The following is a 14017-nucleotide window of genomic DNA, read 5'->3' on the forward strand; positions in this document are numbered from 1 at the left end:
GATATTCTAAGACATGCTTTTGACAACAATGGAACATTTTATTATGTTTTTATCACAATATGTTGTTTAGGTTTTTTTTCTTGTATATTCTCAACGCTTGCGTTTGTTGACCGCGTTTATATCTTGACCATGTTAACTAGCACGCGCGAACTCCGATAGATGTGTCTTCCGAAAAGGTTGTATCTCAAAAGAGACTAAACTTTAAAATATATTTTGACAAAACACCAGCTTAGGCTATTCAAATATTTAATTTTTTTCTCAATCATCTTCGCATTTACTCAAACAAGACATCAGTAGTTGAAATATAAACCAGTTTACACAAATATTTCGTGGGCCAGTATGTCCCCATGGTAATGCATGCAAATCACCGAATTCGATTATAATTTAAATCAATTAAATCAACAAAATATAAAAAATTAAATCAGACAAATGTGTGTGTGTGTGTATTTGCTTATACGAAAATAACATTGCAACCATTTGGATTAGACATCATAATTTCTAGGGTACATCAAATGATTTGAAAGAAAGTTTGAAATTTCTCCGGAATGTGAAAATTACCATTATCGGGTGTTTTTTCTTCAATTTAAATTTAATTTGCTCATTTTTTAGTCAAGTCATAAGACTTTTTTTCCTAAAACTTCTAAACAGCAGCCACCGTTTTGCACCCATAACAGTTGGGTTTGTATTCTATCAAGTGCGTTAAGCTATCGGTCTATATGGCAGCTATATTCAAATCTGGACCAATCTGCGCCAAATTGGAGAAGGACGTCGAAGATCCTAACTAAACTCACTGTCTCAAATTTTAGCGACATTGGACAATAAATGCGCCTTTTATGGCCCCAAAACCTAAAACCGAGATATCGGTCTATATGAAACTTTGCACAGATTCTTTTTTTGTCCATAAGCAGGTTAAGTTCGAAGATGGGCTATATTGGACTATATCTTGATATAACCCCCATATAGACTCAACTGTGTTAAGAATAGTTCAAATCGGTCCTTAACCTGATATAGCTGCCATATAAACTGATGTGGGGTCTTGACTTCTTGAGCCTCTACAGGGAGCAATTCCTATCCGATTTAGCTGAAATATTACATGACGTGTTTTGTTATGACTTCCAACAACAGTATTAAGAATGGTTCAAATAGGTCCATAACCTGATATAGCTGCCATATAAACCGATCTGGTGTCTTGACTTTTTGAGCCACTAGAGGACGCAACTATTATCTGATTTGGCTGAAATTTTCCATGAGGTGTTTTGTTATGACTTTCAACAACTGTGTCAAGAATAGTTCAAATCGGTCCATAACCTGATATAGCTGCCATATAAACCGATATGGAATCTTGACTTCTTGAGCCTCTAAAGGGCGCAAGTATTATCCGATTTGGCTGAACGGCTTCTCTCATGACCTTTAACATACGTTTCGAATACGGCATGAATCGGTTTATAGCCTAATACAGCTCCCCTATAAACCGATCTCCCTATTTTACTTCTTCAGCCCCTAAAATACGCAATTCTTACTAGATTTGGCTGAAATTTTACACAATGACTTCTACTATGGTGTCCAATATTCAGTTCAATTATGGTCCGAAATGTACCATAACTTGATATTGTTCCAATAACATATAGCAATTCCTTTCTTTTATCCTTTGTTTGCCTAAAAAGAGATACCGTGGCAAGAGCTCGACAAATGCGATCCATGGTGGAGGGTATATAAGATTCGGCCGAACTTAGCACGCTTTTACTTGTTTTGTCCATAAGCAGGTTAAGTTCGAAGATGGGCTATATTGGACTATATCTTGATATAGCCCCCATATAGACCGATCCGCCGATTTAGGGTCTTAGGCCCATAAAAGCCACATTTTTTATCCGATTTTACTGAAATTTGGGACAGTTAGTTGTGTTAGGCTCTTCAACATCCTTCTTTAATTTGCCCCAGATCGGTTCAGATTTGGATATAGCTGCCATATAGACCGATCTTGCTAAAATTTGGAACAGTGAGTTGTGTTAGGCCCTTTGACATCTTTCTTCAATTTGGCCTAGATCGTAGAAGGCGTGTTTATTGCCCGATTTCTCCGAAATTTTGGACAGTGAGTTGTGTTAGGCCCTTCGACATCCTTCGTCAATTTGTCCTAGATCGGTCCATATTTGGATATAGCTACCATATAGACCGATCCTCCGATATAGGGTCTTAGGCCCATAAAAGCCACATTTATTATCCGATTTTGATGAAATTTGGGACAATGAGTTGTGTTAGCCCCTTCGACATAATTCGGCAATTTCTCTCAGATCGGTCCAGATTTGGATATAACTGCCATATAGACCGATCCGTCGATTTAGGGTCTTAGGCCTATAAAAGCCACATTTATTATCCGATTTTGCTGAAATTTTGGGCAATAAGTTTTGTTAGGCCATTAGACTTCCTTCTTCAATTTGGCCCAGATCGGTTCAAATTTTAATATAGCTGCCATATAGACCGATCTCTCGATTTAAGGTTTTAGGCCCATAAAAGGCGCATTTATTATACGATCTCGCCAAAATTTGGGTCAGTGAGTTGTGTTAGGCCCTTCAACATCCTTCATCTACTTGGCCCAGATCGGTCTAGATTTGGATATATCTGCCATATAGACCGATCCGCCGATTTTGGGTTTTAGGCCTATAAAAGCCACATTTATTATCCGATTTTGCTAAAATTTGGGACAGTGAGTTAGTTTAACCCCCTCGCCATATTTCTGTAATATGGCACAGATCGGTCCAGATTTGGATACAGCTGCCATATAAACCGATCTCTCGATTTGCGGTTTTGGGCCCATAAAAGCCACATTTATTATCCGATTTTGCTAAAATTTGGGACAGTGAGTTGTGTTAGGCCCTTTGACATCTTTCTTCAGTTTGGCCTTGTTCGGTCCAGATTTGGGTATAGCTGCCATATAGACCGATCTCTTGATTTAAGGTCTTGCGCCCATAAAAGGCACATTTATTGTCCGATTTTGCCAAAATTTGGAACAGTGAGTTGTGTAAGACATCCTTCTTCAATTTGGTGCAGATTTGGATATAGCTACCATATATCCAAAGTTTGACCTGGTCGCATTTAACTCCTTTTTAGTTGTTACTATTTCAAACTGTTTTTGATATTCATCAATCCTAGTTTGATCGAGTTTCGTGAAGTATTAACATCTCATTATGGTGTCATTAAGACATCATTAAAAACGTTAGTAGGCTACCAGCTAAACGGGTGTTAGTAAGTAAGTTGACATTTATAAACTAGTTAACTTGTTTGAGTTGAAATACATTAAAGTTCAATTAGAAATTCCATTATATAACGCAATTAAATTCGCTCGCAATTTGCTCAAATTAAAATTAAAAGTGTCTCCGGCATAAATATGATAATTAGTAATAGGTAATTTCCAAAAGAGGGGTTTGTCAGCGCTAATCGAAAGTAACTTCTCATTGCAAATTGTTTGACTTTTTGCAGAATATCAAATTGATAGCAATAACGGAATAGTCATTTGCTTTTTTTAGATGTTTCAACGAATCCAGATGAGGAGGTGGTATGGGTGTTTTTATATAAATATTCATTTTGTGCTATTAATAATTTCATTATTGTTATTCGTAAACATGTATTTCGCCCATTCGATTCCCAAAAGTCAATGTCATTTCTGATGCGCTGGGAGAGACGGCTTAATGAGCACCGAGCTATTTTTTAATCCACCAACTGGGACAGGTAGCGACTTCATTTGCATTGTCATATTTAGAGAATAATGTCGGAACTGCATGTCTCCCCCTATATCTGCAAATATTGAACAAAAACCATAAATAAATATTATTTAAATAACATTATTGGGTGGAAATAGATATTTTTCATTGTCATGCGGCACAAAGGTTCATATCAAATATTATTAATTATATATTATTGCTTATCAAGCTGCCCTAAGCGAAACACTCATATCTTATTCGAATATTTCATTTTCAATATTTGAGCAAAAAAAAAATAAAACAGCTCACATGAACCAGGTTAGCAGAGGCATATATTTAGGGTTTGCTTAGAGACACCTTTAAAGGTTTAAAATAATTAAAAAAAAATATATAAATGTCATAAGAAGGCAGATAACAGAAAACTTGTTAGCGGCTTTATGCTGCACTGAAAACATGTTTGCCGTATATTAAAGTTTCGTGCCAAAGATAAGTAAATTAAAGATGACGAATTTTCAAACTTTATAAGGAAACATTTCCTTTGGTGAAATATATTTTTCTTGATATTAAGATTTTTTTTATTTTAAATAGTGGTTTAGCAGTTGATTAACTTTGCGTCTTGTTATTAAAGACAAAAATCTAAAATGCAGGTCAAAATATCTTTGAAAGTTAGGCAGTTGCCTTTGTACCTTATTTGAAGATCCAAACAAGTAAAAAGGCATTAAGCTCGGCCGGGCCGAACTTTGGATACCCACCACCTAGGGTGTATATGTAAACCACCTTTAGTCACAATACGGTGAAAACTGAATAACTTATGCACTCAAAATTGGCACAGACATTAAGTGGTCAAATAAATAGAACTCACTGTTCATTTTTGTAGAATAAAATATTGGATGTGATCTGGATTTTGTAGAATAAAATATTGGATCTGATCAAATTCAACGAAATTTCAAGATTTTAAATCGAGAGATCGTACTATATAGCACCTATAACCAAATCTGGACCGATCTGGACCAAATTAAAGCCGATGCGCCTCATTAAATACGCCGTGGTTTTGTCTTTATACATTACAAATTTCATTGGCATTTTGAGTTAAGAAAAAATTTTATTGACGTATAAACAATTTTTTATTTAAATTTTGTCAACAGAAAATCTTGTCTTTAAACAAGTAAAAAGGCGTTGGATACCCACCACCTCGGGTATATATTTGAACCACCTGTCATCAAAATCCGGCGAAAATTGCATACCTTATGTCCCGTAGCAGTCATATAGAAATATGTTCCGATTTGGACCAAATACTAATAAGTACAAGTCAATGTTCAATTGTGTATAACAAAATATTGGTCTTTTAAGTAGCTATGTCTAAAAATAAACCGATCTGAACCATATACGACACGGATGTCGAGAAGCCTAACATAAGTCACTGTGTCAAATTTCAGTGAAATCGGATTATAAATGCGTCTATTATGGGAACAAATCTTTAAATCGAGATATCGGTCAACATGGCAGCTATATGCAAATCTGGACCGATTTGGGCCAAGTTGCAGAAAAATGTCAAAGAGCCTTACACAACTCACTGTCTCAAATTTCGGCGATATCGGACAATAAATGCGCCTTTTATGGGTCCAAAACCTTAAATCGAGAGATCGGTCTATATGGCAGCTACATCCAAATCTGAACCGATCGGGGCCAAATTGAAGAAAGGTATCGAGGGGCTTAAGATAACTTACTGTCCCAATTTCAGGAAAATCGGATAGTAAATGCGGCTTTTATGGGCCTATGACCCTAATTCGGAGGATCGGTCTATATGGCAGCTATATCCAAATCTGTACCGATCTGTGCCATATTGCAGAAGTATGTCAAGGAACTTAACTTAACTCAACGTCCCAAATTTCGGCGGCATCGGACAATAAATGCGCCTTTTATGGGTCCAAAATCTTAAGTCGAGAGATCGGTCTATATGGGAGCTATATCCAAATCAGAACCGATCAAGGTCAAATTGAAGAAATATATCGAAGGGCCATAGACAACTGACTGTCCCAAATTTCAGCAAAATCGGATAATAAATGTATTGGGCCTAAATTTTATGGGCCTAAGACCCTAAATCGGAGGATCGATCTATATGGCAGCTATATCCAAATCTGAACCGATCTGAGCCATATTGCAGAAGTATGTCAAGGGACTTAACTTAACTCACTGTCCCAAATTTCGGCGACATCAGACAATAAATGCGCCTTTTATGGGTCCAAAGCCTTAAGTCGGGAGATCGCTCTATATGGCAGCTATATCCAAATCTGAACCGATCAAGGTCAAATTGACAACTAACTGCCCCAAATTTCAATAAAATCGGATAATAAATGTGGCTTTTATGGGCCTCAGACACTAAATCGGAGGATCGGTCTATATGGCAGCTATATCCAAATCTGGACCGATCTGGGCCAAATTAACGAAGGATGTCGAAAGGTCTTACACAACTCACTGTCCCAAATTTCAGCAAAATCTGATAATAAATGTAGCTTTTAACCCATCCGAAAACATCCCACGAGGTCCATCAAAATGGGTCGGGTATTAGACATAGCTCCCACTTTGTACTTATAGGGTAGGTGTAGGGGATTAAATAGTTCTTCTGCCTTTCCTTACTGGTTTGTCAGATTAATTTTTTCAAGTAACTGTAAACAACACAAATGATGGTCGTACCTCAACACGTTCTGAGTAAGATTATGGTAGAAAATGTCAAACTTCGCAATGGTCTTGGCAACACCTAGAGTTGTCTCGGCCAGAAACTTATGGAGCTGCCCTCGTAACATAAATTTCTTTCTTAACACAAATACATTACTTATTGTGTTAGTTCAACATAACAAGCGTAAAACTTTAATGATTACTAAACTAATTTGCTTAAATATGCTACACAAATTTAGCCGATAGCTATGTTATCATCCAAACAATGTGGACAAAAGATGGTCACGTTTTATCAATACAGAATTGGCCAAAACCTTTTGAGGGTTTATTTTCACTTTCGTACACATTGTCAGGCTTAACTGGCAATAACTATTGAATAATTTACATATTTATTGTTTCAGTAGAATGAAATATTTCGCCGCAAACTGGTTATGGAAAATATTGCCGTATATCAAAGTTATTTTGTTGTTTTCTTCATAACAATACACTACAAAAGATTTCCAAGTCATAATTTTCAAGTCATTGAAACATTCTCATTAACAAGAACTTCTTGATTAGGAACTCAGATGTTGTCTTAAATTTGCAAATTAAATCAAAATGTTCTTTCCTCCACCATGGATAACATAAGGTTTTCATTTATGTATACATGGGTGTTTTTAAGCCTTGGTTTAAAGGTCAAGGGTTATACAAATAATACTTGCCCTAATAGCGGCTCAAAACTTCATATCCGTTTTCCTATTTCCCATTAGGTCCTTACATATATAAGGACCCAACTTGATACTTCTATTGCAAATTTTTAGGTTTCCAGGGGCTTAAGAAGTCAGTTTAGTGGATCAGTTTATATAGAAACCATAACTGTCTTTTGACTTAATGATTTTGAACTATTTGGCATGGGTATTGAAGGGCCAAGCCGCACTTTAAATATTTTTTTTTTATTTTTCTAGATTAAAGCAAATAATTACACTAGTCAACAAAATGAAACAGTTGTACGCTTTCTCGGTGTGTTTCTTTTTTTCTGTGTCGTGTATTTTTCCAAATCCAACAGCACCAACAGCTCTTGTTTTTATACCCTCCACCATAGGATGGGGGTATACTAAATTCGTCATTCTGTTTGTAACTACTCGAAATATTCGTCTGAAATCCCATAAAATATATATACTCTTGATCGTCGTGACATTTTATGTCGATCTAGCCATGTCCGTCCGTCCGACTGTCTGGTGAAAGCACGCTAACTTTCGAAGGAGTAAAGCTAGCCGCTTAAAACTTTGCACAAATACTTCTAGGTCGGTTGGGATTGTAAATGGGCCATATCGGTCCATGTTTTGATATAGCTGCCTTATAAACCGATCTGGGATATTGACTTCTTGAGCCTCTAGAGGGCGCAATTCTCATCCGATTTGGCTGAAATTATGTATGAGGTATTTTGTTACGACTTCCAACAACTGTGCCAAGCATTCAGGTTCAAATCGGTCCATAACCAAATATAGCTGTCATATAAACCGAACTTGGGTCTTGACTTCGTGAGCCTCTAGAGGGCGCAATTCTTATCCGATTTGGCTGAAATTTAGCATGCGGTGTTTTATTATGACTTCCAATAACTGTGCTAAGTATGTTGCAAATCGTTTCGTAACCTGATATAGCTGTCATATAAACCGATCTGGGATCTTGACTTCTTAAGCCAATAGAGGGCGCAATTCTCATCCGATTTGGCTGAAATTTAGCATGAGGTGTTTTATTATGACTTCCAATAACTGAGCTAAGTATGGCGCAAATCGGCTCGTAACCTGATATAGCTGCTATATAAACCGATCTGGGATATTGACTCCTTGAGGCTCTAGAGGGCGCAATTCTCATCCAATTTGGCTGAAATTTTGATGAGGTATTTTATTATGACTCCCAATAACTGTGCTAAGTATGGCGCAAATCGGTACATAACCTGATATAGCTGCCATATGAACCGATCTGGGATATTGACTCCTTGAGCCTCTAGAGGGCGCAATTCTCATTCGATTTGGCTGAAATTTAGTATAAAGTATTTTAATATGACTTCCAACAACTGTGCCAAGTTTGGTCCAAATCGGTCCATAACCTGATATAGCTGGCATATAAACCGATCTTGGGTCTTGACTTCTTTAGCCTCTAGAGGGCGCAATTCTTATCCGATTGGAATAAAATTTTGCCACGACGTGTTTTGTTTTGATATCTAACGACTGTGCCAAGTATGGTTCAAATCGGTTTATAATCTGATATAGCTGTCATATAAACAGATCTGGGGACTTGACTTCTTGAGCCAATAGAGGGCGCAATTCGCATCCGATTTGGCTGAAATTTTGCATGCCGTATTTTATTCGTACTTTCAACAACTGTGTCAAATAAGGTCCGAATCGGTTCATAACCTGATATAACTGCCATGTAAACCGATCTGGGATCTTGATTTCTTGAGCCTCTAGAGATCGCAATTATTATTCGATTTGCCTGAAATTTTGTACGACGGATCATCTCATGACCAGCAACATACGTGTTTTTTATGGTCTGAATCGGTCTAGAACCTGATACCGCTCCCATATATATCGGAGTTTCCTATTGGTTTGCGCAAAAAGTAATTGCGGATTTTTCATACAGTCGGCGTTGACAAATTTTTTCACAGCTTGTGACTCCGTGATTGCATTCTTTCTTCTGTCAGTTATCAGCTGTTACTTTTAGCTTGCTTTAGAAAAAAAGTGTAAAAAAAGTATATTTGATTAAAGTTCATTCTAAGTTTTATTAAAAATGCATTTACTTTCTTTTAAAAAATCCGCAATTACTTTTTGGGCAACCCAATATTTTACTTCTTGAGCCCCCAAAGGGCGCATTTCTATTTCGAATTAGCTGACATATTACACAGGTCTCCAACATATACTTTAATTGTGGTCCAAACCGGACCATATCTTGATATCGCTCTAATAGCAGAGCAAATCTTTCCTTATATCCTCTTTTGCCTAAGAAGAGATGCCGGGAAAAGAACTCGACAAATGCGATTCATGGTGGAGGGTATATAAGATTCGGCACTGTCTGAACTTAGCACGCCTTTACTTGTTGAGATATAGCCTAGGACCATAATTTACAATATTTTCATACCCACCACCGTAGGATAGGGCTTACATTTATTTAGTCATTCCGTTTGCAACACATCGAAATATCAATTTCCGACCCTACAAAGTGTATATATTTCGGATCGTCGTAAAATTCTAAGGCGATTTAACGATGTCCGTATATCTGTCCGTCTATCCACCTGTCCGTCCGTCTGTTGTAATCATTCTACGGCCTTCAAAAATTGATATATTAAGCTGAAATTTGGCTCAGATACGTCTTTTTGAAGCACGCTGGTAAAGTACTTGAACGGGCCAAATCGGACCACATTTGGATATAGCTGCTATATAGACCGATTTTCCGTTAAAGGGTCTAACGCCCATAAATACTTTATTTTTCATCCTATTTTGCTGAGATTTTAAATAGTGAGTAGCTTTACGCCTCCTGATATCTGACCTAAATATGGTTCAGATCGGACTGAATTTAGATATAGCTGTCATATAGACCGATCTGCCGATAAAGGGTCTGAAGCCCATAAAAAAAGTTTTCATTACCCGATTTCGCTGAAATTTGAAACAGTGGGTAGTTTTATGTCCCCCGATATCCGTTCCAAATATGGTTCAGATCTGACTATATTTAGGTATAGCTGCCCATCCTATGGTGGAGGGTAAAATAAAAAGTCGTGTAATATTTGAGCCATGTAATATTTGGAGGTAAGAAAACTCCTTCACCACAACGATTCCACTTCGTATGTCAAGACTCTCATCTCAAAAAAAGTATGCTTTTCCGTTAATAATTATGTTAAAGGTAAAAAAAGCTCATTGTAGGAGTCAATTGTGAATAATGGTGAACCCAATTCGCCCAACATTAACGACACTTTCCATTATCAACTTTTTCCAATTGCAAGTTTTTCTGTTCCCTTTATTTTCTTAATTTATTTAACAAAGTTGGAGTGGATGAAGCTAAATTGGAAGTGGTGGATGCCGATGTATTGTTGGACTTTTCATTTGTTGCTGGTGTGGAATTGTTTAAGAGCGCTGTCAAGGTTGCATGGGAAGAACTCAAATTGCTTGATTTGCTTTTCTGTGGCAACAAACCGTCGGTAGAGGTTATGTTTGATGAAGAAGCCGATGACGTGGATGACGACGATGATGATGATGTCGGTATATTCGATGATGTCGCTGGTGTTGAAGACAAATTACCGGTTGAAACTGTTTCTGTCGTCATGGTTCCACCGGCGACATTTGAAGATGTTGCTGAAGAAGATGGTGATGCTACTCCCGCTCCGGCTACTGACGTCTGAGTGGTAGTGGTGGTGGTGGTTGTACCCAATAGCAAAGCATTGCGCAAATGACTGTTGCTTTGTGCCACAGATGGAGGTACGCCACCTCCTATCGAATACGAGTTGGTTATTAGCCCTCGGCTCTTTATATTTAAATCCACAAAGAAGATTTTCATCTTTTGTATCATAAAGTCCGGTACGGTAAAAGTCATCATTACTGACAAATCTATGGAGGATTTAGATTTGTACGCTTCATGGGTTTGATACAGGCGACACACTTCATCGTAGATCAAGAAGAGAAAACGTGAATTTCGATTCGGTTGCGGTATTATCTGTTGCGAGACCAACCAATCGCGGTCTTCGTTATCTGGCAAGTAGCGGATTAGCTCAGGATGTTTGCTTGCCAAGCGGCGCTCTTTTTCGGCGCCAAAGCCAAAGGCCTGGTTGGCTTGAACATCTAAAACAAATTTGGTGCTGGTCGATATGTGGGCGGTGTTCCAGAATATTTGTCTTCTGGGTGGTTGTGGCACCACAACGTTTGCTTGTATTTTTTGTTGGCTAGAATGCTGTTGTTGCTGCACAAAGGAAGTCGTCGTCGACTGGCTTTGGACCAGAGTGCCCACCACAGGTATTATTTGTGGGGGATTTAGCTGCTGTGCAACTGCTGCGGTGGATGTGGTTTTAATTATCATGTTGTCTGGAAAGAATCGTTTCTGTATCTCTATGACTGTAGCCGAGGGCTTATTGGGTGCTGGTCTCTTTAAAGCCATTCGTATTGAATTATTATCTTGGACACCAGAAATTGCTGTTGCCAAGTTGCTGTTTATTGGAGCCGAGGATTGAGGCTTAAAGCGCAATATTTTATACTGTGACTTGGCGTTTTCTAGCAGAGCACAGGACATTTTCTGAAGCTAAATGGCAAGTGGTACAAAAAAGAAATGATTCCATTTGAAATCTCGGTTTGTAGTATTTTTCACTTACCGCGTCTTCGTTGACAGCACCTTGACCCAAATTTTCTTTGATGTTGTTAAAGGCTGGCTTAAAGTACGTCTGCAAGTGCAAGAACTTTAATTAAGGGCACACACTGACAAAATCACTTACCTCGATGTACTGTTTCACCAGTTCATCTATTTCCTTGTCGAAAGCAGTTTGCACAGCAATACGAACCAATTCCAGTGAACGCATGCCAGACTCTGCTGATGAACTGCTCATTGGTGTTGTATTGGAGAAGCGTTGGCGTAGCTTTTGTAGCGTCATTTCTGCCATTTGTGGAGTTGTAACGAACTTCTGGAAGGGACAAAATAACCCAAATCTTAGGCATAAAATGTGGTTCTGGTATAGGGATAGCTGTTACTTACCATGATGTTGCCAGTATTGGTGCAGGACTCGTTACTGTTAATGATGGACTCTAATTTATGGTGACTCGCTACAGGACTGGCACTAGTGACCATGGAATGAGTAGTTTGATTGGAGCAATTTGAATCATCAGACGAGGAGTTTAAACCTGTGGGAGATCTATTTGCTTCGGTAGAAGAAGCGGAAGTAGAACCAGCATCACTCAATATTTTCCAACCGCGTTGGATGACCATGGTAATTATTAAAACAAATTCAATTAAGGTTTTTATTTCTCACAATTTATTATTTTCTTTGGTTTTGCAAGCGACTCTTCATTTTCTTCTGCACTGTTAAGCTTCTTTACAGTTTCAGTGCCCAGACAATGCTCGTGTGCATACATGTCCTAACTTGCAAACTCTAGTGCGCAAGTCCGAGCAAAATCTCCCCCCAAAGGTAGAAATTCATTCATAGCTCTGCAATTCCCTCCAATTCTAACAGGCGCTCCGCATTCATTATGTGTTGCAAAGAGTCAACTTGCTTGCCTCCCATCATCATGTCCTCTGTCGTGTTTTGCTGCTCCGCTCTTTCGCCCAACTCTTCTTTCAGATAATCCATACCACCTGTGTTGGTCTGAGAATTCGAACATATCGAAGAGTTCAAGGAATCTGTGTCATTGCTGCAATCCATTTTCTTTGACTGCCACTTTTGCCGTTTACGCGCCATTTCTCTGTCAAACTCCTCCATATAGAACAAAGGGGTGGAGTAGTTAGGTGGTATCTCGTATTGGTTGCTAACCGACATTTGCAAAACATCATTCACCATAAAGGGGAAAAGCCAGCATACAAGTGGTGTGGAGCCGCAGGTGTAACTGGACTCTTTATGATAGAACAGAAAACCATCCAATTGTGGTTGGTTTTCCGCCCACAGTGGATAGCATTGTAGAGCCCGCGCAATCGACTCATCGTTGCACATATCGCAGCTTTCCAATAGAAAAAATTGCTTAATATTTTCAATATTCTTTGTATTATACTCCTCCTCCTCCTGCAGCTCTTCAAATTTAGACTTGAGCCAAAAGAAGCGGAATTGAGCTTCACAATCAAGGAAACTTTGTTTGCCATACCACAAGACATCCAGGACATAAAATGCACCCATATCTTCGTTGTAGACACAGTCCAAAATGGAAAATCCTCCAGCACTTCTGACAGAAGCCCCACCGCCGGGAAGAATGGATTTAAAGGACATTCGGTGACGACCGTTTTTACTAAACATTTTCGTGCGTCCCCTCGCCGAAACTACCAAACACCTTTGACCCTTGGGGCAGGGCACCAAAAACCATTCGGCCAAATTCTCTGGCTTCTCCTTCATCCATTCCGAAAACTGAAGAGATATTTCGGTGCCATACAAATCTTGGAAATTATGCTTCTTATATTTACTACGCCCATTGCTTTCCTTCCTTTGTAACAAAGGCAGCTCACGCAGTTCGTCCTGCTGTTCCAGACGTCTGTTCCTTTGCTCTTGCAATAGCTTTTGACGACGAAGCTCCTGTCGTTCACTACTGCTGATATTTTGCTTGTACAATTCCCTATGCATCGTCCGATATCAGGATTGTTCTAGGAACACCTTTGTCAAAGAAATACAAACAAATAGTTTGGGTCAAAATATGCGTCCCCGGTGTGGAAACAATTAAAAACAGCTGATTTCATGTGATTGTCATTGTGAAATACCGGTTACTAACTGATGTGAGTATAGCACCACAATTAGTAAAGTCGTAATCACGTATTGTGAATTTGAGTAATGTAAAATCTACATTGGAGAGAAATCAATAACAATTTCCAACCACAGCAAAAAATGGTCCCTCATTCACCCATTATTGGCTGGTACTAAATTCGTTTTTCACCCTTGAAGCCCATGTGTTTCGCAATTACTCAATGATAATATAACAATTTTATTAAATTTTTAC

At 38.4% G+C, this 14017-nt stretch overlaps 2 protein-coding genes and 1 long non-coding RNA gene across 3 annotated transcripts; 1 reads left to right on the forward strand and 2 right to left on the reverse strand.

Moving 5' to 3' along the window:
• Positions 1-3310: 3310 nt before the first annotated feature.
• On the forward strand, positions 3311-3850 carry LOC106092782 (uncharacterized). The gene is made up of 2 exons (XR_001222224.2): positions 3311-3550; positions 3647-3850. It is a non-coding gene; the product is annotated as an uncharacterized LOC106092782 (long non-coding RNA).
• Positions 3851-10323: 6473 nt separating this feature from the next.
• LOC106092788 (serine-rich adhesin for platelets) lies at positions 10324-12315 on the reverse strand. Its single transcript, XM_013259714.2, has 4 exons — positions 12081-12315; positions 11824-12009; positions 11704-11772; positions 10324-11633 (listed from the first exon to the last, which is right to left on the reverse strand). The coding sequence occupies exons 1-4, from the start codon at positions 12309-12311 to the stop codon at positions 10362-10364; spliced, it is 1758 nt and encodes a 585-aa protein (XP_013115168.2). The 5' UTR covers positions 12312-12315; the 3' UTR covers positions 10324-10361.
• Positions 12316-12334: 19 nt separating this feature from the next.
• LOC106092789 (snurportin-1) lies at positions 12335-13749 on the reverse strand. The gene has a single exon (XM_013259716.2). The coding sequence runs from the start codon at positions 13645-13647 to the stop codon at positions 12523-12525; it is 1125 nt and encodes a 374-aa protein (XP_013115170.2). The 5' UTR covers positions 13648-13749; the 3' UTR covers positions 12335-12522.
• Positions 13750-14017: the final 268 nt, after the last annotated feature.

The sequence above is a fragment of the Stomoxys calcitrans genome, chromosome 1 (genome assembly GCF_963082655.1).
Source record: "Stomoxys calcitrans chromosome 1, idStoCalc2.1, whole genome shotgun sequence".
In the NCBI taxonomy this organism is placed as follows: Eukaryota; Metazoa; Arthropoda; class Insecta; order Diptera; family Muscidae; genus Stomoxys; species Stomoxys calcitrans.

What these genes read in the sequence shown, in the direction of transcription:
- LOC106092788 (XM_013259714.2), bottom strand. Translation starts at nt 12,311, where the DNA reads ATGGTCATCCAACGCGGTTGGAAAATATTGAGTGATGCTGGTTCTACT. An exon ending in CCAATACTGGCAACATCATG is followed by an intron (nt 12,010 to 12,080) that starts GTAAGTAACAGC and finishes TGTCCCTTCCAG; the next exon opens with AAGTTCGTTACAACTCCACA. An exon ending in GTGCTGTCAACGAAGACGCG is followed by an intron (nt 11,634 to 11,703) that starts GTAAGTGAAAAA and finishes CTTGCCATTTAG; the next exon opens with CTTCAGAAAATGTCCTGTGC.
- LOC106092789 (XM_013259716.2), bottom strand. Translation starts at nt 13,647, where the DNA reads ATGCATAGGGAATTGTACAAGCAAAATATCAGCAGTAGTGAACGACAG.